The 20,736-nt window shown below is 41.8% G+C and overlaps 1 protein-coding gene across 10 annotated transcripts in view; it reads left to right on the forward strand.

Moving 5' to 3' along the window:
• Nucleotides 1-20,736, forward strand: part of sox6 (SRY-box transcription factor 6) — a 135,267-nt gene that overhangs the window by 44,941 nt on the left and 69,590 nt on the right. For 9 of the 10 annotated variants that reach the window (XM_051944874.1, XM_051944876.1, XM_051944873.1 and 6 more), the window contains 2 exons: nucleotides 2,640-2,877; nucleotides 6,110-6,320. In XM_051944874.1, the coding sequence (XP_051800834.1) occupies nucleotides 2,640-2,877; nucleotides 6,110-6,320 (449 nt within the window). The remainder of the gene's footprint in view (nucleotides 1-2,639; nucleotides 2,878-6,109; nucleotides 6,321-20,736) is intronic. The other variant, XM_051944875.1, reaches the window with a different exon arrangement.

Raw genomic sequence — 20,736 nt, forward strand, 5'->3', positions numbered from 1 at the left:
TTTTAGTGGTAAAATAATACCACTTGATTTACTGTGTAATACAAAAGCAGTGCTTTGTTTCGCTCTCACACTCCATTGAGGATGAGGTGCTTGTTGCGCTTCGGGCTTGAGCTTTTTGGATGCATGAATAAAAAATATGTCAGAATCCATGCGCTTGGCCTACTCCCTAACACACACACAGATGCACACGCCAACCCTACAACTGCCCTGTCTATAGTTACCGTTACATGCATGCTCTGAACTTTGCTCTGACTCTTGATTTTCAATTAACAATTTTGAGCTCATTTTCTATTTGATGTAATTGCAGGAAACAATTTAATGGCTGATTAAAATTGGGGGCTGAGTCCTCCTAAAGACACAGCCGACAACACTTCTAGGCACAGAGGCGAAAAGAGGGGAGGCAGATAGACAGGCGGGAGGCGGGCAGGAGGCAGGCACGGGTCCACACTCCTGTCCTGCCGTCTACCTGACTTAGTGGGTTTGTTTGTACAGCTGCTGAGACACAAGAGATTAACTTAGGCTACCATTGTTTAGGTCGTCATTCAGTGGCCAGCCTGATCTGTGTCTGTGTGCGAGTGACTGTAAGTGAGAACGAGAGAGCGAGAGAGAGTGCAGCGATGCATAGAGACTGTTGTACTTTCATAAACCAGAATTATGTCTGATTTGCTCTGGCATTAATTCCTTCCAGATCTCTCAAATCTTCTGGGGTTGGTGTGCTTACTTTTTCTCTTTTTTTTTGAGGGTTTAAATAAAACATGGTGACAGAGCCTTTAATTTCTCGGTGTTACATATCTAGAATCAATGTCCAAAAGATCTAAAGGTCTGCTCCAACTACAACTTTTCCTGTTATTTTAACTATTTAATACGGAGCTGCAAATATTACTGTGTCCATCCATCTAAACCGCATGAGTTCATGCTTTTTACTCTTCTAGTTTGTCGTATTCTCTTTCTCATTTTTACTTTTCTAACAATTTTAAGAAGCCTGTTTTTGAAAGTCGACGTATAAATGCTGCCGACAATATCCACAAACAAAAACAAACTCAGCGTTGTGTGTACTCGCACAATACATCTCATTTGACAGACTACCTTGAAAAAGACCAAGAACTGTTAGACCCAAAAGGCCTTGTTGGTAAAATCCTTTCTTAAATGCAACCTATCTGTAGCTATCTCTCGGTGCCTGGCTTGCAACAGAAAGTGCAAGGACACTATCGCACCACAGCCCGACTCAACCTTGAGAGCCCCCCCTCGGTCCCCAAACCTTCCCCAACCCTTCGCCACCCCCCTGCCTTTACAAACCCCAGCAAGCTGAGGGTGGAGCTAAAGTGCTGCCACAGTGACCCCTGTGGATAGAGCAGGAGAACGGGGCAGATGGTGATCAGTGATGAAATGTACTACAAGTACCTTGAGTATTTTGTCACAAACAAACAACAAACGCATAACTTCACACCCCAAATTATTCTTTGGTCTTCCTCTCATGCACAGACTTGCATATGCTCATCTACCAGAGGAGAGACTGAGCCCTAAGCAGTCAGTTTTAACAGTCAATGTCCTGTAGTTGGGAAAAATAAACAGGCGCAGGGAAACGCAGATTAGGAGTTAAATATGCTCCAGCTCCTTCTCTCCACTTCACATCAGTAGGAAGGCCATATTATCCCCTTTTTAATTTAATACCAAATGCATAATTAGATTTGCTGGCACAGTGTTTAATTTCATTCATTGTAACACACAGCATGAGTGCAGCCTCATTAATTGTGAGAAAAAGTGGAACTGGTTGTATAAATTCTGTACCAAAAAAAAAGAGTTGCGTTGTAAAAAGGAAAGGAAAAAAAGAGAAATTAGAATTAACATGAGTTTTCTTTGCACCTGATATGTGAAGTGTACTCTTCACTGCAATATTCATGAAAGCATGTGACAGATTTGTGAATTTAGTCATCCTGTTAGCTTTTGGTTTTTAAGCTGCTTAAATAGGATTTATTGGCCTGGGGGAACATGTCACAGCAAAATTCCCTAATTTGACGCATCGAAACAAAAGAAGACGAGGCTGGCTTTTGTTTGTCACTGACTGCCTTGGAGTGAAATCAAATCACACAAGCAAAATGATTAAATAGTTAAGATGTTTGAAGGACAAACCCAAATCAATTTGACAGATAAAGGAGATTTTTTTAGTTAGTTTAGTGAATGAAAATCAGACGAAAAAGCAACCTTGTTTTACATCTCCTTGTACCTGGAGTTAACATATTTGTTAGGCTTTTCCTTTTTATGTGCATTCACTTCACTTCCTGACTGACCTGCTGCTTGAGTATCTGTCTTGGGGTTTGGGCCAGATCCCAAACAGGCACAATTCCAGCCCTAGATCAAGTCATCCATCTGCATTAAACAAAGGATTAGGGACCCCATGGCCTGCTCCAAACTCTGCAGGCCAGAGCAGCAGCAGGTGACAGTCAGGTGGAGCCCTCAGTTCATTCAGCGCTTTCTGCTCAGGTGCAACACTTATAATCCCAGTTACAGGTTTACAGGAAAATCATTTGAACATAAAGGCCAGCCATTCATGAAATATTAAAGGAAGCAGCCTTCCATACAAGTTGTAATTTCCTTTTCTTATATCCTGTATTTTCCATTTTTGTCTCGTTGCTCCACAGCAGAGTCATGTCTTCCAAGCAAGCCACGTCTCCTTTTGCCTCTGTGGTTGATGGAGATGATGCCATGAGTCAGGAGCACTTGTCTTGGGAGAAAGAGGAGAGTGCCGAGGCCCACGGCACACCACAGCTGCCCCTGCACAGTCTGCTCCATGGAAAAGCCCCTGATGAAATGCAGCCTCTCAGCAGTGTACCACCAGAGAGTGACTGGGACAGCCTGGTGTCAGCCCAGCAGCGCATGGTGAGACATGCATGCATAGAACTAATGAAAAAAAAAAGCCTAGTACTTGCAGGAAAGGTGAAATTTTTACCCCAGCGATTTAAGCTAATTTCCTACATTCAGTGTTTTTTTGCTAGTTATATTCATGTAACAAGATACATTATCACTGATTTGTGGTGCTGCTGAGAATAAAAAAACTCAAAATTTAACACCAGCAGCTTGTTCACATTAAAACCACTGTGACTTTCTCTTTGGTAGAATAGACTAAGATGACACCCCAGTTGTAAAATGAATTTTACAGAACAGTAATAAAGAGAAGTATAGCTGTCAGAGAATCCAACTGAGAATTAAGTGAATGTCTTCTGATGAAAGTTTGCTAAACTTTCCCAGACTTGTGCAGTTTAAACTCTAAACCCGTTTCAGTCTGAATCTGCATGTCTGTGGCAGAAATGGAATAAAAGAAAGTACTCTGATCTTCTGATCTGTTGTGGGGCATAAGAGATGAAGACCTTTTTTTAAAGACAAGCAAAACAGGACTACTGTCTTACTGTACACTCTTACGTAGGATAAGATCCAGATTGAGCATTCTTGCACCAAGAAGCTCAGCTGACATCCCCATAGTTCCTTAATGCTGGGAAAATCCAGGGATTCTGGGATCTTCAGATATGCAGCTCTGGCAAACACTAAACCCAGATCTATTAGGTTAAAGAGAGGATCTCTAACTCTTCTTTGAGTAATGTGAATAGCACATGAAATTACATCACGGCAGCTGGAATGGAATGCAGCCTTATCTGCTGCCTTTGGCTTTCACTGAAATCTTGATGCTAAAATCTTCGATGCATGCGTGTTGTTTGACTCGTTGTGTTCATGCTACAGCTGCAGCGAGACCCCAGACGCTGTACATTGTAATACATTGTAAGTGCAGAGCTGCTTTGATGTGAGCCGAGCGAAGAAGAGCACAAGCACTTGTGAGCTATAGGCACAGGAGGCAGGTGGTTGTATGTGACAGACGGGTCCATGGTAAAGAGACCCAGAGGGCCTCTGAAGTAGCTCCGCAGTTGGCCACCGAGACCCTCAACACCTCAGCATTGCAGCACAACACACACGTGAACAGGCGCACACACTTAGACACATGAGCAGCCTCTGTAGCAGCCTGCTACTCATAATGCTGGGGTGTGCACGCTAGATAACTGACAAGCAAAATACTCATGAAGGTCTCTTCCACTGTGGAAAATTATGGATATCAGCAGCAGGATTTTAGCTAATTTTAAGATGTGGACCACAATAATACTTCATTAAAAGTGTAAATGCTATAATACTGGTATACCTGTAAATACATGTTCATAAAGTGCCAAAAAATAGCAGCAAAATGTCACTGAATGACACAAAATGACATTATTAAATGCATTAAATTCTGTTGTTGCTGAAAACTTCCCTATTGTACCACAACAGGTTAAGCGAATGAACAACAGGGAGGGACTGGAATGGATTGGTTTACTGTAGCAGCGTCAACACCCTAATAGAAAGCATAGGTGAAAATAACAGATCTTTTATAGAAGTAAACAAGACTAGCAGCCATCAACGTAGGAAAGATCATAGGGTTATACAGGTTGTGGTCTGATTTGAGTGCATCACATTATGAATGGGCGGATGACGGCAATCCCTAATGTCAAAAGTTAAATGTCTGAGCATTTCTATATTTTCGCCATCAGTAGCCTTGATCTTGTGTCAGAACAGTCGCCATTGATGTGTGATGTTTTTTTTCCCTCAGAAAGAAGCTATTTAAAAGGAATAATGGTGCAGGTTAAAAGTACAAGTGGGAGGAAGGATGCAAAAAAAAAGACAAAATGAGCAAAAGAGGAAATGCAAAATGGAGGGTGGCAGCAGAGATATAGAGAAAAGACAAGGGGAAGACATAAGGTGGAAGGAATGAGAGTTGCCTGATTACCTGACTCCACCACTGTGCCATGTGTCTGTGTGGGCTGTGCCCTGAACCCACGCCAGCTGATTAACCCGGCACTGCCCCACTCCCCTCAAGCACTCTCCACTGTCTCTGCCACACTGCATAATCATCCAACACAGAGCTGGGAGGTGCAGAGCAGGCCGGTCGGTCGTGCCACCCTGGCGCTTGGTACCAGACCACCCTACACACCGCTGCAACTCTGCCTCGAGCTCAACATGCCACACAGGGATGAGAAATTGGCACTGTCAACATTTCTGCCCGGTTTACCGCATTCCTGACTTTTTATTTAGGATTGTCAGCGGCTCTAGACGTGGTAGTATCATTGAACCACGCTGTAATACACTCTGTTATCACACTTGTGTTGATTAAAGCTCGCATTTCTATGACAGGCGTGCTGTATGTGTTGGATACAGATGTGTGTCATGTTTATTCTCATCACTTCGTGGGCCAAAGTTTAAACCAGAGATAACTGTTCCCCCGTTAAAGGCTGCAACTCCTGGCTGCTTAGCTACCTTCTGCTTTCTCAGACTTCACAAACTATAATTAACACCACCTTCTGTCAGACGCAACCCTCAGCCACGGTCTGTGTGCTGACGATACACTCCCATGTGCAGAGTATTCTCTTCCTCTCTCATTCCCCTTCAAGCCCTCCCTCATTCTTCTCCCCCTTTTCCTTTATGTCTCTGTTTGTGCACAGGGAGCACTCAGCCAGTCAGCCAGAGACAGGACCCTTAGTTAAATACTAAACCATACACAGGTGGGACTGAAAAACAACAACAGCTTGAGACAGGACACAGATTTACGACGGCTCAAGGCACTCAGCTGAGAATAGGTCTCCACTAGAAAATGAACAAATTACACAGCAGTCACCCTAACACAAATGCACACTCAACAGCAATTTGAGAGATTACAGTTGGGAGGTTTCTCTGTGTAGTCTCTGCAGATGAAAAGTAAAGCCCGAGCACATTATGGATATGCCCTATGAAAGTGTACCTCATCATTTCATCTCAATTTTTCACTTGTCATATTTCATTTACCAGAGCAGTAAGCACTGTTGAAAATACAGAAGCCGCTGTATGAAAGCCAGAGAGGAGCCATTTGATATGGCCAAATCGGCCCCGAGCTGCAAAAACCTAGCAATCACTGCGTTCGAACGCAAAAAGAGGAAAAAAAAACAAGAAATGTCAGACAAGCTCAATGGAGCCCTGACAGAACACAGAAACACCCTCATCATTTAATACAAATCCCATCCCTTGTTGCCTCCCCTCCCAACTTTTGTTTGTCTTACAGGAATCTGACAGCAATAAAGTATGTTCCCTGTACTCCTTCCGGAACAATTCCACTTCCCCACACAAGCCTGAGGAGGGGGCCCGGGAGCGAAGTGACCTGCTGAGCGGATCAGCGTTTGGAACTCCGGAGCGCCGCAAAGGAAGCCTGGCAGACGTAGTGGACACGCTGAAGCAGAAGAAGCTGGAGGAGATGACAAAGACAGAGCAAGACGGTATGACTCCCTCTCTGTCTGTGTGTGTTTGGGGTATGGGCGTCGGAATACCTTCTTCCTGATCTTCCCCAATTTTCCCTCCTTCTTTTTTCTAATTTTCTTGCTTCCTGAATGTCTGTCTCTTTTCTCTTGTATCTCTCCGTCTCGTACACTCCTGCGGGCACACACAGGCTGGGAATACTGACGTTACAGTGTTTCCAGTTTGTTCTGAACCTCTTCCAATGTGACAAAGACTGTGTGGCAGTGCACCTCAGCATAAGTGTGGTCTTCTTCCATGCCAAGGAAAACTCTTTGACTATAAAACTCATAGTGCTGACCTGATGCCAGGAACATTACCTCTTTTTATTTTGCTACACAGAGAACACTTTTCACTCTGCGCAGTTATTCATCAAAGTTGTGCCACAAACAACCCCTAAACCCCTCTCGATGATTTGTACCTGGTTCGTGTACCTAATTAATTTATATTATTCAACACACCATGAAGATTTTTGTTTTGTTTTATTACTTCCTTACAATTGGACACAAAGAAAAAGATTTTTGTTTTCTGTGATAACACTGTTAAGTCTGTCATATCTGCACCCGTTTCACCCTGCTTGGCTCTCCCTCCTACAGCCTGCAGTCTATCAAGAGTATGGCGGAAAAACAAATATTTGAAAGAGCTGCTGAAACACATCCCCCTTCTTAATTAGGGCTGTAGTAATATAACTACATCCAATCAAATGTTAAACCCCCTTGGGAATGCATGTGTCTCATTTAGTGTCTGGGGAGCTCTTTGCTTAAGCACTTCATCAGACGAATAAATTAGACCTCTGTTAGCCTAAAAATAATTTACCACTTATTTTTTAAGTGTTCGTTTGGCGATCTTCGTATTGGAGCATCACAGACCCCTCACCAGAAAATCTTTTCACCACATCCTGATATGGGACTTATTATTTGTATGGTCATTTTGATAACGTATGAGAAAACAATTGATCTATATTCCATTGAAGACCAAAAAATAAATAAAAAAATAGAGATCTTTTTGAAAAATGACACTTTTGGATAATTTAAATAGATGGAAATTACCAAAAATGGTTAAGATGTGAGGAAACAATAAACAAAAATGACCTGGGATGTTTAATGATTTATACTGCAATCGAGAGGTTTTTATTAGGTAACGACCACTAAGATTGGCTATTTAAAAAGACAGATAATTAATAAAATCTTAAAGCAGAAGCTGATCTTAATTAATTAGACATATTAATCTTGCAATGTGAGGAGTTTTCATATTTTCCCAAGATCCATGGGTCTTTTTCGCAAATGCTAGTTTTCTGCTAAATCAACATATATGAATATTAGCACTCGTTAACACTCATGTTGCTTTTTTTGGCAATAGGCTTAAATCTGGAGTTGATCCCGGGACGCAATAATGCACTTTACAGCACCGTACAGGACAATTTCTCATTCATACAAGAAAAACAAGGCAGCTGCTGTAAAAAAAGAAAAAAAAAAGAAAAAGAAAAGTGGTTCACCTACTACTTCTTTGTTTCACCCTCAGGTAGAATTTATTTCATATGTGTCTTCTGTCTTGAAGTTGATTTTCAGGGCAAGATTGTCAGTGCTCTCGGCAGTGACAGCGGGCATTATGGTAATGAGCCCCAGCTGGTGAAGGCTGGTTGTTGCAGTAATTTAAATGGTCAAGTGCAGCTTGTAATCCAGGGCCGTATGTTAGCGCAGGGAGGAGAGGGTGCTTTTGAGTGCCATACAGCTGTTTTAATCTCCTGTTAATAATAGTGACTTGGTCTGCCTCATGCGCTGTGTATCTTCACCACCAAAATAAACTCCCTTGTTGGAGGAAATTAGTTTCTGAGCGTGGAACACACCAGAAGACAAGAGGCTCACAAAGTTCAGTGCGCTGTCCCCAAGCTGCAAGAAGTGAGAGATACTCTGTTCTCGAGAGCACTTGAGGCAGCTTCAGTGGTGATGATCAGTGATTACTGTAAAATGGAGGGAGAGGGACTCTTAGAAGCTGCATGAGGAAAACCTCACAGAAACCTCTGAGAAATCATAATCTGATGTCTTTGTCTATGGAGAGAGAGACACGGTTGGAAATGAAAAGGGCAGGATTAACCTATTAAAGAACATACAAGAATGTTGGAGAAGCCATTTGTTGTCTTAATGATGCTGCTAATGTACCACAAGCAAGCAATAGATGACGAGCTAAATATATCGCTTATCTACGCACGACAACTGTTGTGTCTAATTCTGCTTCTTTGGTGCCTGCCTTGTTGGGATCGCTGACATCCTCAGAGACTCCACCATCTGCTACCATTCTTCTGTGGGTTTCCTCGTCTGGTCAACACAGTTCATTGTCCTTTTGGGTAAATGCACTGACCTCGAGTGTAAAGGGAAAACAAATGGTGTGTGCTACATGCTTTGCACAGTACATTGCTCATATATGGAACATGAAATCCCACTTTAAAGTGATGTTAACACTGGTGGAAGCTTTGGGCAGAAAAGTATCCTGGACATGGTTCCTATATTGTTTACAGTCTCCATTAGATGTGCTTCTTACTACTGCGTGTTTCAGAGTTTTATGCTGCAAGATCTGCTACTGTATTGTCGAAGTGGCAGCATTCTCAAAGTCGCATCTTGACAGCAAACATAACAAAAAATACAGTATCTGAATAGTTAAGACTAAGTTATAATCCTGTTTTGAAGATTTTGGTAAACTGACAATTAAGTAGGCATAGGCAGATAAAGGAAATACCTAAATTAATAGGTGGCAACATAGAGTTTTCCATTAATATTGTATGTTTTCATTTTTTTTAAAAATCCTTTTTTTTACCTCGATGTCTTATAAACATTAAAACAATAGAGACAGTGCTCCAGACCCAAGGCATCATTCCTTCATCCCTCCATCTCCATATATTTATACCCTTTCACCCTCTCTATCCTTCTACCCTTACTCTCCATTTCTGGTCCTTAAAGTGCTTTAAGTGCTTGTGACTGTGCTAATGAATGAAAATGTCCTCCCAGCAGTGAGCACTGCATTTAGCTGAATAGTCACCTTTGCTGTAAAAGCTCTATTAGGCCCAGTTGCCAGCAGGGCTAACGATTGTGCCCCATGTTTATTTACTAGGTATTGTAAATGCATTATTTATGGATAAGTCTCCAGACAGCACTTGTCAAGAGTTAAAAATGTCAGTATAAAGTATTAGGGTAAAAAGAAAAATAGCCACCATTATAAAAAGCCAAGGTGACCTTGATTTGATTCACGTGCAATTAGAACAGTTTTATATAATGCACTAAAGTATGAATCAATACTGCGCAAGTCAACACAGAAATACTTGTGTGTTGAGTCTTTATGATCGTCCCCAAGACAAGGACGGGTAATTGGGTTTCAGCCTCCCATCTTAGCTTTTAGGGATTTTCTTGGGCTCAGTATCTAGTTGTTGAGTCCTTGCCAGAACAACCAGCACTGAACTGGATGCAGTTATGTGTCTTTTGCCATCTTTGTGCAGTTTAGTGACACGCTGGAACAGAGGCAATCGCATTCCTTCTTTCTGATCTAATGAATAAGGTAATTGTCTAAATACGGGGTATATAGATTAGAGAAAAAAAGGGAAAACAACAGAATTGGGTGCTCTCAATCAATATTTTTGAGAAAAATTTAAACTAGTATGAGGAAAATGCCTATGTTAAAAAATATTTCCATTGCTTCTTATTTGTTTTACTTAGTGTTTTTGCTTTTGCTGATTATAATAGCTGTGATTTCCAGAATCACAGTCTACTATGGGCTCAGCTTTTTGGATGTTGTTGAGAAAAGCACTGTGAATAGGTATGAACTCATGACATTTGATAGTGGAGGCTTTTCACATATAATCGGAATAATCGGTAAATATCAGTAACCTAAACCTTTGTTGACTTATTTTGCTTGAAAAACTGGCAAGCAGACATAGAACTGGTCAAATATATTAAATGTATTGCACACTGTTCCATAAGACTACAGCCTTTGTAGAGCAGACAGAGTGAATACAATATGCGGTCGAGTAGATTTCTCAACACCTGGAGCCCTTTGACAGAGTCATGGCTAATTAGCTCAGCAAAAGGGAGTCGTACCACCAACCAAACTGCAACTGCCTTATAATCTCAGGTCGGAGGACATTTAATGGCTACTGAGAAAAGAGTTCCCCTATTACAGCAGCAGGTAACCCAACCATTGCTCGTGACATAAAGCAGCACAGCAGGGTGTGCCACTGGACTAATTGTGTTCACGCATAGAGATACACATTAGAACTGTATATGGTTGTGCGTTGCCACTTGGTTCGTCTTCCTTTTCCCTCTGCCTTTATCACCTCTACTCTATTTGTAAGTGTAATCCCCCTGGCGACATTGTGTATTATCACTGTATAATGACAGCGCAGTAGGTTGAGTGTGGGGGAGTGATCAGCATTGTGCGAGTAGCCCCAGGTCATTATCCTCTATTACAGCACGCCATGTAATGAGATTCAGGGATGGGTGAAAGCTCTGGAAGAGAATAGCATCAGCTCGAAGCCTGTGGTCTGATTAGCGCTGATGAACTCTTGACTCTGTTGTAACACTGTCCCCTGTCAGTGTCACAGCCCCTTCTGACTCTACATGGAGGCTCAATGGGAAATTGGCTGCAGGTGATAGCGTCAATAGATTTATATTTGGAAACCTATTCAGTTTAAATGCAGAATTAAGAAGATTTGAAAGGTTTATGACATACAATCTCTACTATGCATCACACCACCCCTTTAAAAAAAAATAGACCTTCTCTCGCCACAAAAAAACAGACTGATGCACTTTCTCCCCTCCTCTTTCGGTTCCCGCCCTTCTCCCATCTCGTCTCATCCCAGCTGCCATGTCATCTGGTTCTGCTTTATCCCACCTAATTAATAGGAATCTTTGTTATAATGATCTGAGCATGAGCCTCTGACTCTATGCATATGCAATGAGGGATGGAAATCCAGTTGCCTTGGTTGCAGATTTTGAGGCATTCTTCACACATAGCTCTGCGCTCTCTCTGACTGACTGTGGCATAATAGCGGACGGTGTAAGGGCCACGACCCACCTGGCAAGACACACATGCAGGCCAAAGATCAATCAAGCATCTCCCCTGTATACAATGCTCCCACCGCTTTAATAATCATCGTAATTCCAGCGAGCTCCTTATCTTGACACAAGTAATGTATTTGATCACATCGCCAGTAGTAGTTGTGTGTGTGTGTGTGTGCGTGTGTACATGCTTGCTTATACTGCATGGGTCAGTGGGGGCCCTCCTACGCGTGTGTGCGTGTATGTGTGTTCGCTCTTGGCCTGTGGCGTGGCGCACCAGCTCAGCGGAGCAGTGCTCTGGTCTGTCACTTTTGTTTGAATAGGTAATGTAGATCTGTTCAGGCTGAGGAGACATGAGCTGGAATCGCTTGTTAGGACACATGATCAAAAGTGGCTCTCTGCTCTCTGCCAATCAACCCTCTTGTCACCCTGTGAAGCAGACGTTAAATAGATTTTTCGGCTGTATGCTGCGGGCAGCCTGCCAGCCTGACATGTGAACTTTCACAAAAAAAGATGCTCGGCCCCTTGCTCCTCCCTATTCTTGCTTTCTCATCCTCTTCCCTTTGCTTTTTCTCTTATCCCATCTTTTCCCTTGATATTCTTCCTGCCTTTTTTATGTTTTTCCCTATCAATCTCTCACCCCTATCTGGTCCAAATCAACATTTTTCCCCCTCCTATGAATTTTGTCTCCCAGCCTTTTCTTATTCTCCAGCGACAAAGTTGCCCCTCTGCCAGGCTGAGATCAGAGCCCACTGCTAAATGGAGTGGCTGCATGGGGGAAACAGGCAGCTCAGAGTTGCCTGGTCCACTGCTGAATTATGTATTTACTATCTGTTCCAAAACAGAGCCCTCACATAACAGGCGCGTCCCCATAGGGCACCGGAGGCCAACACAGGTCTCACTTTACACAAGCTAAGATACAGATTTTGTTGCCCCTTTCAAAACGGGAACCCTTTCTGCTGTCTTGGTCATTCAGATGACAAAACAAGCAGCTGCTTCTTCAATGTGCCATTCTTTGCATTCAAGATCACCTTCCCCAGTTCTCATATTCCGATTAGTCAACAGTAGCAACTGCTGTGGAGCATTCCAGGGGCCATCTTCCCGGGTTTCAGCTGTTGAGCGTGTCCCCCTGCACCCATGCAGCACAAAACTCCCATTGTGATCCTGGCTTACTGGCTGCACAGGAACCCCTTGATAGGAGGAAACGAGTGTCTCTGAGAGACAAATCGCAGCCAGGATTGCACAGAGGCTTGTTTGTCTTTACATGCTCACACACCCACACGCTGGTTATAGGTATGCCTCGTCAACTGCATTTATAACGAACAGCGCAAAACCGCAGGGTGAGTGACATCACTGCTTATTTGGTAGAAATTTGAAAGATTTCGGGAAAATACTGCTTTTTGTTGTTAGCAAAAAAAGAGTACATTTCTTTATATATGTGTCATATGTGAGTGACTAGGTGATTAAATTAGCAACAGTTTGTGATGGCCTGACTGTTTAATGTGACACCGCAGTTTTGAAGGGACACAGAGATGGTGAAATGCTGACACACAAGACGGCAGAAGCCATTAATGTTTCTATATTTGTCATTGGGCCATGAAGCCCTGGTATGGGCGATAACAGCCTGGTTTTGCAGTTAAAACGAACCTAAAGAGGATCATGTGCAAATTTCACATAGTCAAGAACGAGGAGGAGGAGGAGGAGGGGCTGAGGCAGTTAGAAAAGGGAAGAACAGGGGCTCCTCCACAATGGGATGTGGGGCAGAGTGAGGGCACATGTGTCCTGCTGCATGTGTGTGTGTGTGTGTGTGTGTGTGTACTTGTTTCTGCTATACCGGTGGGGACTTTGACCTGACTGTTTGCTATAAAGGTGGGGACTTGTCTTACGGTGGGGACCTAAAATGAGGTCCCCACGGGTGGCAACACCGTTTTCTTGGCCATATTGTTGTTAATAAAAAATGTAAAAGTGCAAAAACGTTTGTTTAGGGTTAGGCATTGATTTGGTGATGGTTAAGGTTAGGGTTAGGGTAAGGGTTAGGAGTTAGATATGAATGGGAGTCAATGGTAAGTCCCCACCTGTATAGAAAAACGAAAACTGTGTGTGTGTGTGTGTGTGTGTGTGTGAATGCCGGCAGTAGGGTTACACTGGGAGACTTGTGAGCGAGCTAAGTATCACTGTCCTAGCTGTGGCATTCAGCTCTCAAGCATTCTCCACACATAACTTGACAAAAGAACCGGTGTCATCTGACCAAGGATCAAAATAGTGCGAGTGTAACTCACACCCTGGGCACAGACAGCCTCTGTGGCCCGCTAATGATTTCATAGCACATTTCAGGCTTGTTCTGTAAGTCACAGGTACGTCAGCAATCCAGCTAGGAGATCCGCCTTGACACAACCAAACATGACAACTTGCGTAGATGCAGCCTATTAACATATTTGCATTGTTTTTTCCCAAACAGCGATCACGAATTTCTTACACCAAACTTTGATGTGCTGCCTTCTGAACAAAGAGACTATTTAATCAGGGATGATGAAACATAGGTTTCCTCCTACTCAATGCTTTTTTCCCCCTCTTTCTCCTTGTTCAATAACATTACATGCACAAGGAGGATGTGATGAAAATGTCACAAGAGATGAATAGAAATGTGTTTTATTGCATTGCAAAGCCTGAGTGCCAATGATGATAATCATCTCTCTTTAGAAGTACCTCCAGTATAATTTTTAAGATTGCGATGGAACAGTGGTTAATATGCAATTGATGACACTACATCATCAATTGCACATCTTGGATTTCAATCAATGGGCTGGTGTTATTATTTAAAAATAGAATTAAAGATTTGTTGGAGCTGACTTTTTGTTCTTCCATTCAGCACAGCATTGGAAAAAGAAAAGTAATACATTAGATTCATATAATCATTTTTATTCTACTGCACAGCTCATCTTCCTCCATCCTCCTTTGTCATTTTTTTTTTCGGAGTGGGTGGCACTTTGCTCAACAAAGTCAATACTGTAAGCCTGTTGTTAGCTGCCCCGTTGTGAGCTGGACCAATGAGCTCAGTCTCTCATGAGAAGCAAATTTCTCCATCTTTGCCCAGCAGGTTGCTGTCCCTATGGCTCTGTATCCCACAGAAAGGGAATGGGCCGATTGAAAAGAAAAATACAGCTTCTATTGTTGCTGAACTTGAACAACAGCACATTGAGACACTTAGATGTGGGCAAATGAATGGGGACTTTCTAGGAATTGGAATGCTTAACCTTTACGAGCACTATGGTTACTTCGTGATTTCTTTATCCAGCGGCAAAACAAGAATCATAATACTAAAGTGTACCAGAATTAGTTTTTTACAACACTTCAGTGCATTTTATTTCTCAGTAGCTGTGTTGATCGAATTGTTAAGACGTTAACTCTGATATGATGGCCACAGCAATGCCCACATAAAGAGTTTTTTCTTGGGTGCATAGCTGCCCCTTTTTCTCTCTCTCAAAGAGCAAATAACATAATCTAAAAATAGTGACCTTTGCTCTTACATTCCAGTAAGCTGTATGTGTAAATCTTGAACTCTGGATTCTTAGTAAACAAAGTTGGCTGTGAGATTCAATAAACAACTTTAATTACTAGTTGGAAATGAAAAAATGAAAATTGCAGAAGTGCACATTAATAATACCCTCCTTGTGAGTTTAGTTTCGCTTCCCCCCCAAAAATATATATGCACGTAGAGGACATTCACACACAGAGAGACGCACAGTAGCAAAATTTACAGTAACACAGCATTTACAGTATGCTGTATTACCCAAAGAGCAGTATATCATCCAACATATTCATGTAATTTGTGTTTCTTTAAGCTCCCAATCTACAGTTCAGTCTCTGTAGTGCATTGCGGCTGTCCGGCGTTTATGAAATAAAGTTTCAATGTCTATAGCAGACACTTGGCTTCACTGCAAATTGTAATGCATTCATGTGGATCCTATTAGCCTCTTTTTGTCCTTGCAGAGTCAGACACCCATTAATTTACTAAATCACACTGAACTGCCATGATCACAGTTCTCCACGTTTTCTTCACACATCTATTAATTTAACATAGATGAATAAATGTGAATGTTTTCGAGCATTGATTAGCAGGCAAGTTTAGATCTGACAGTTAAATTGCGGGGTACCCAAAAAAATCTCTCCAATGCAAGGTACCCAGTAATTTAATTTTTGTGTGAAATTATTATAATTTATTACAGTGTGTGGACCGTAATGATTGCCAACATCAAATGGAAATTATAAATTGAAATCAAGTCCACATATTTCTCCTTGTAATGTTCATCTTCCCAAGTGCTGATCCCCTTATCAGCATCAGCTTAGATTCCAGAAGATATGTCGACACTCTTAGGAGTATTATCAAGAGACACTAACAGATTATCACAATGTAGTTTTATCTTTTTTCATTATTGTTATCTAGTCAAAAAATTGAACTAATGTTGCCCTTATGATGGTTGAAGAGATTTTGTGTGTGTGTGTTTTATTTTTAAAAAATGCCTTTTCTTGTTCATGCATTGTTAAATAAATTGTGTAAAACACACACACACACACACACACACGGGATTGAAATAAATTGTGTGTGTTTTTATCTTGCTCCATTTTATAAAACCTCCACATCTTTTTGACCTTGTCTGGCTCTTTTTACATCTCCTATTTGGACATGTGTTCTTTAATTTAATCAAAGCAGCAATTGTTTGTTTCGGTGATGAATTTTAGAGTGCATTGTATTGATGGCCGTGTTCAATAGACTCCCTCTGCTGCCTGAATAGAGACTTTAAAGCAAAGGAGGGAGGAGGAGAGGGGAATGAAAAGTTCATTTTGCTATCCAAGCATTTAATGGTCCTAGTTCTTAAAAGTGACCTTGTGGGGTAGAAAGCAGAGCAGCACAGCAGCTCCTTCCAGCTGCACACATGGCATCCATCGGGGGCACAATCACGCACAGTCCCAACACCTCAGGCTCGGACATATGTTGAGTTTTATTTCATTCTTCTGACATTAATCCTATTCACCAGCTGTTCTGCCAGCTGCCACTCTCCGGCTTAAGGGGAGATTGCAGTTTTGGGGGCTCTGAGTACTGGTTTATCTTGGCTCCTCATCTCCTCCTCACAAAGTTTTGATTGGATTTTTTTTCCTTGCCCTCCTCCTACTTCCAGGTTCCTTAAGTTGCATACTTCCCTGCAATCTTCCTCTCTGTTTCAACTTCTTTGCTTTTGTTTTTCCCCTCTCTAATTTGTATAGATAAGAGGGAGGTAAGGCTGCAATTTGACTAAATCCTGCCCTTTTTTTGTGGCTCCAATGCCTCACAAGACCTACAAGTCTTTCTTATTTCTTCAAGATATGACCTGCCCTTCCATCCAAAAATATGCATAGAATACTTATTATATGCACTTTCCCTAAAGGCCTTCTCTCAGCAAATAAGGCACAGAAGTCAGCGATGCACAGCACTTAACATGTAGCGTCTTGTGTGTCCCTTAACTTCTGCCACTCTTTCTCCCAAGAAAGCATTTGAAAGGAATCAGCACTGAAACCTGCTCACCCCAGAGTCATCTAACAGCATTTCTGTAGGATTAGCCTGGACATGGCCTCAGCCTGTACAGTTATGATTATTGACATATTGGGTCTGACATATTTCACATTTATGTGCATTGTCTGGAAGCATATTCAAGTGTTCTCAATGTCATTTCTGCTGAAGTACGGCTGGGCAGTCTGCAAGCAAGGGCCGCAATGAATTGATCATTGCTCACTGCTCACTTTAATAATTCAAGCCTGATTGCCACAGAGTGCCGCAGTAAAATGGATTGGGAGAGGTCACATGCTGCTCAGCTCAGGAGGTGAAGCCTCTTGGGGATGGTTAATTCATATATGCTTGATAGACACGTGTCCTATTTAGCGAGGTCAGGGTGCTGTGTGTGTATACGGTTCCTCCGAATGGGCAGGTCAGCGCTGCGGGATTAACACGGTGGTCAGTGCAGATAAAGACGAAGGGAAAAGGGAGAAGTTCGTGGTCACAAAGGACAGGGTCTTTAGTTTCCTGAGGCAAAAGCTAAAACACTCGAAAAGTTGCTCACACGTTGCTCACACGTTGCTCCTGTTTTCTCCTACTTGAAAATCGCAGTTTGTGATAAAAAAAACCCCAAAGAAACCAAAAAATACAGCAGTGAATTTGAGAGTTTATGCGAGTATAGTACCCAGTCTGGTAACTGCTTTGCATCAAACTGTTCAATGTCAGCTGTCATCTCATCACATCAAATGCTTTTCATGAAAAGACCTTTGACTTTTCAGAAAAAAACTTGCACTGATCTGGAGTAGCAACTGAGTTAGTCATCGATAACGTAAAGCGGGCACAGTAAGAAGGAAAATAGAATGGAAATAAAGAACTGAGTATTGATATCTCAAGTGAAGCACATCTCCTCTAGGATACCTACAGTGTATTTATAGCAACTGTTTACACGAACAAACAGGATAGTCTAAAGGTGCCTAACAGAGATGTTCACCAAGTGGAATAATGATTAGGTGTCAGTTAAAGAAAGCCCACCCCGAGATGCAGGTGCTCCACAATACGCTGACATGTCTCAAGGAGCTGGACCTTTTTATTTATGCATGCCAGCACTTGTAATTACATATTAAAAAGCTGGAATTATTTAACTGCACCGAAGAGTCTTCTGGAAATGGTAGAGGTTATTACAACTGTTGACAACTAGGAAAGGTAATTGCCTGAAAATGAGCGACAACGCAGTGTTGTGCTCAGAATGCCCCCCCCCCAAGCTCCCTCTTTAGCGTTTGCATTGTGCAGCATCACCCGGCTGTGTAACCTATTGCGTTCCGATTGCTCCCTTGCAATTAGTGCCCTTTTTGTCCTCACTTCAATAACGCCATGATTATGGAGACTTCAGGAGTATTTGCAGCATCCAGCAGCTGTTGTCTCAGGGACTACCGGCTGAATGACAAAAACATGTTTTCTCTCTGCATTTCACTTCCCTGCCTGCCTCTTGTAATTATTATGTTTTATTTGGTGTGATGATGGGGTCTTGTTTTTAGTGTGTCTGTGATTAAGATATTCAAAGGAGTCCTTGGAGTGTGTCACAGTCATTTTCTTTTTTATCAATCTCGACTTTTGATTTGTTTCCCGTGCAGTGCAAAGTGGATGGGAAATTAGACGTTAGCCTATCATTGTCTGACTGAGATTCTTATGGTTTTATTCCCGAGAGAGAATTTATGCCAGAATCAAAGAAATATACTGTATCTAACACTAAATGCAGGAAATTTGACAGCTTAGAAAAAAGCTATTTAAGTCCTTCCTGTTTATCTTTTCTTTTATAATCTAGACAGTTTTACATGTATAATCATACGATACAGTCAACATAATGAAGTAAATCAAACGTGCTAATATCATATAGAGCAGTAAATTATGCATTAATGCATAATATAGGGCTCTGTAAGCCACTACAAAATAACAGTGATTTGTGTAATTTTCAATCTCAGTAACAGTGGAAGTTCCTCATCCCATTGCTTACTTCATTAGGCTCTATGGGATGCCCAGACTGCGCCAATCATCACCAGACTGCAATCACAGTATAGGTTTTATACTGTAGAGTTTTACATTTTGAACAGCTGTGTTTAAAATGTGACAAGACATTCTTCAGTTATTCTGTTTCAGTTCATTGATCATCCTAATGCACATTTTCTTTTTCTGTTTCAGCTGACTGTAACTAGATTATGTCAAATTGTGAAACATAGACCCCATTCAAGCTGACGCTACTTTAACTGCATTTCCTGACCCTCTCTGTAAATGGCAAATTGTTTCCCTATTTGCCTTACTGTCCGATCCCCAGCACTGGGAGGAGGAAATTATTTATATGGTAAGTGTCAGCTGATCATTGATTTGGTAATTACATGTTTCCCCTTGAGGCTGAGACAACTGATATACAAGGCCAATGCTAAAGGGGAGGTCTCTTAGTTTCTTATCCTTGACTTATGGTTAATTTGACTCTCCCAGATAGACCTCTTTTCTCTGCCAACGGCTTTTCAACACAGCAAACACTCAAACACAAGTATCGTCTTTCTCCCAGGAGAATAGTGCACACAGAGAAGATCAGAATGTGGTGGCAGACAGTTGAAACGTTTTCATTGCTGACAACATAGGGTAATAAAACACTCACTGCTGCATGTTGTAACAAACCATTTTTGTGCTTCGAGGCAGTCACGCTCTTTTCAAATATGATGGCGTGTTTTGGTTGCATCAACAAATTTAGCAGATTGAGCCTTTAAGACATCGATATGTAAAAGTGACAATGACCTCTTTGCCATAGAAACGCCGCACTATTTACTAACTTTAACACCCATGCTGGACTTCAAATCTCCATGCATGGCAATTTGGATAGCCATTTGAAAATTAGTGTGTCGTGAATTTTTAAGATCAGCTTTATTACTGTCCAATCCAATTCCAAAGTGACAAGGTTTGATTTGTTTGTGACTGCGTTTATTTGTCAATTTGGTGTACCACTCAGTGATTTGGGCTTTTCAACAGTTTGCAATGATCGTTTGAATGAACTACTCTGCTGACAGCCGCAATAAAAACATAAATTAGCAAACGACTTTTTCCCTACCTTCGCTTCTCAATCACGGGCATTTATAGCTAAACGGCACTCAATTTAATAAAAGTACTTTGTCTCAGAGCGTGAACAATAAAAGCCAAATTTAAAATATTAGTTATTGCCTTGAAATGTCGGAGAGAGAGAGAAAGTGTGGGAACACACTGCATGGGGAAAATATGAGTCAGACAAAGAGCAAAAATCAAGTCAATATTTTTTTTTCATGACTGTCAGGGAGTCAGTTGGAGTCAGGACAGATAGTGGTAACCTGCCTCTTAGCTTCACGACTGTGGTTTACACTGAACACGATATTCTGGCACCACTGACTGTCAGGTGCTGAAAGCTTTGTTTATGTCACATATCAGCCCAGAAACATGTCTTTGTTGAGATTTATGAGTATCATTAACTTTGTTTTTAATACAGTAGAAGAACGATGTAGTCTAATCTAGCCAACTCATCTCAGCTTAGGTGTCTCAATCCCTCCGCCTGCTCTCCCTCATCAGTAAGATCACAGGATACCTGCATAGGAAAGCTGTATGCCAGAGATGACAGCCCTGATAGGAGATAAACACATTGAATTGGGCAGTATTAAATCAGTGATAACTATTCACTTTCTTCTGAGAGCCACTTGGAAACTGAAAAAAAAGAATCAGAAAAGAGTTCAGGGCATTTTTCCAGCTATATAGCACAAGCCCCAGAGAAGAGACAATGAGACCCAGACGGGCTTAGTAGTCCAGAAA

The sequence above is a fragment of the Acanthochromis polyacanthus genome, chromosome 2 (genome assembly GCF_021347895.1).
Source record: "Acanthochromis polyacanthus isolate Apoly-LR-REF ecotype Palm Island chromosome 2, KAUST_Apoly_ChrSc, whole genome shotgun sequence".
In the NCBI taxonomy this organism is placed as follows: Eukaryota; Metazoa; Chordata; class Actinopteri; family Pomacentridae; genus Acanthochromis; species Acanthochromis polyacanthus.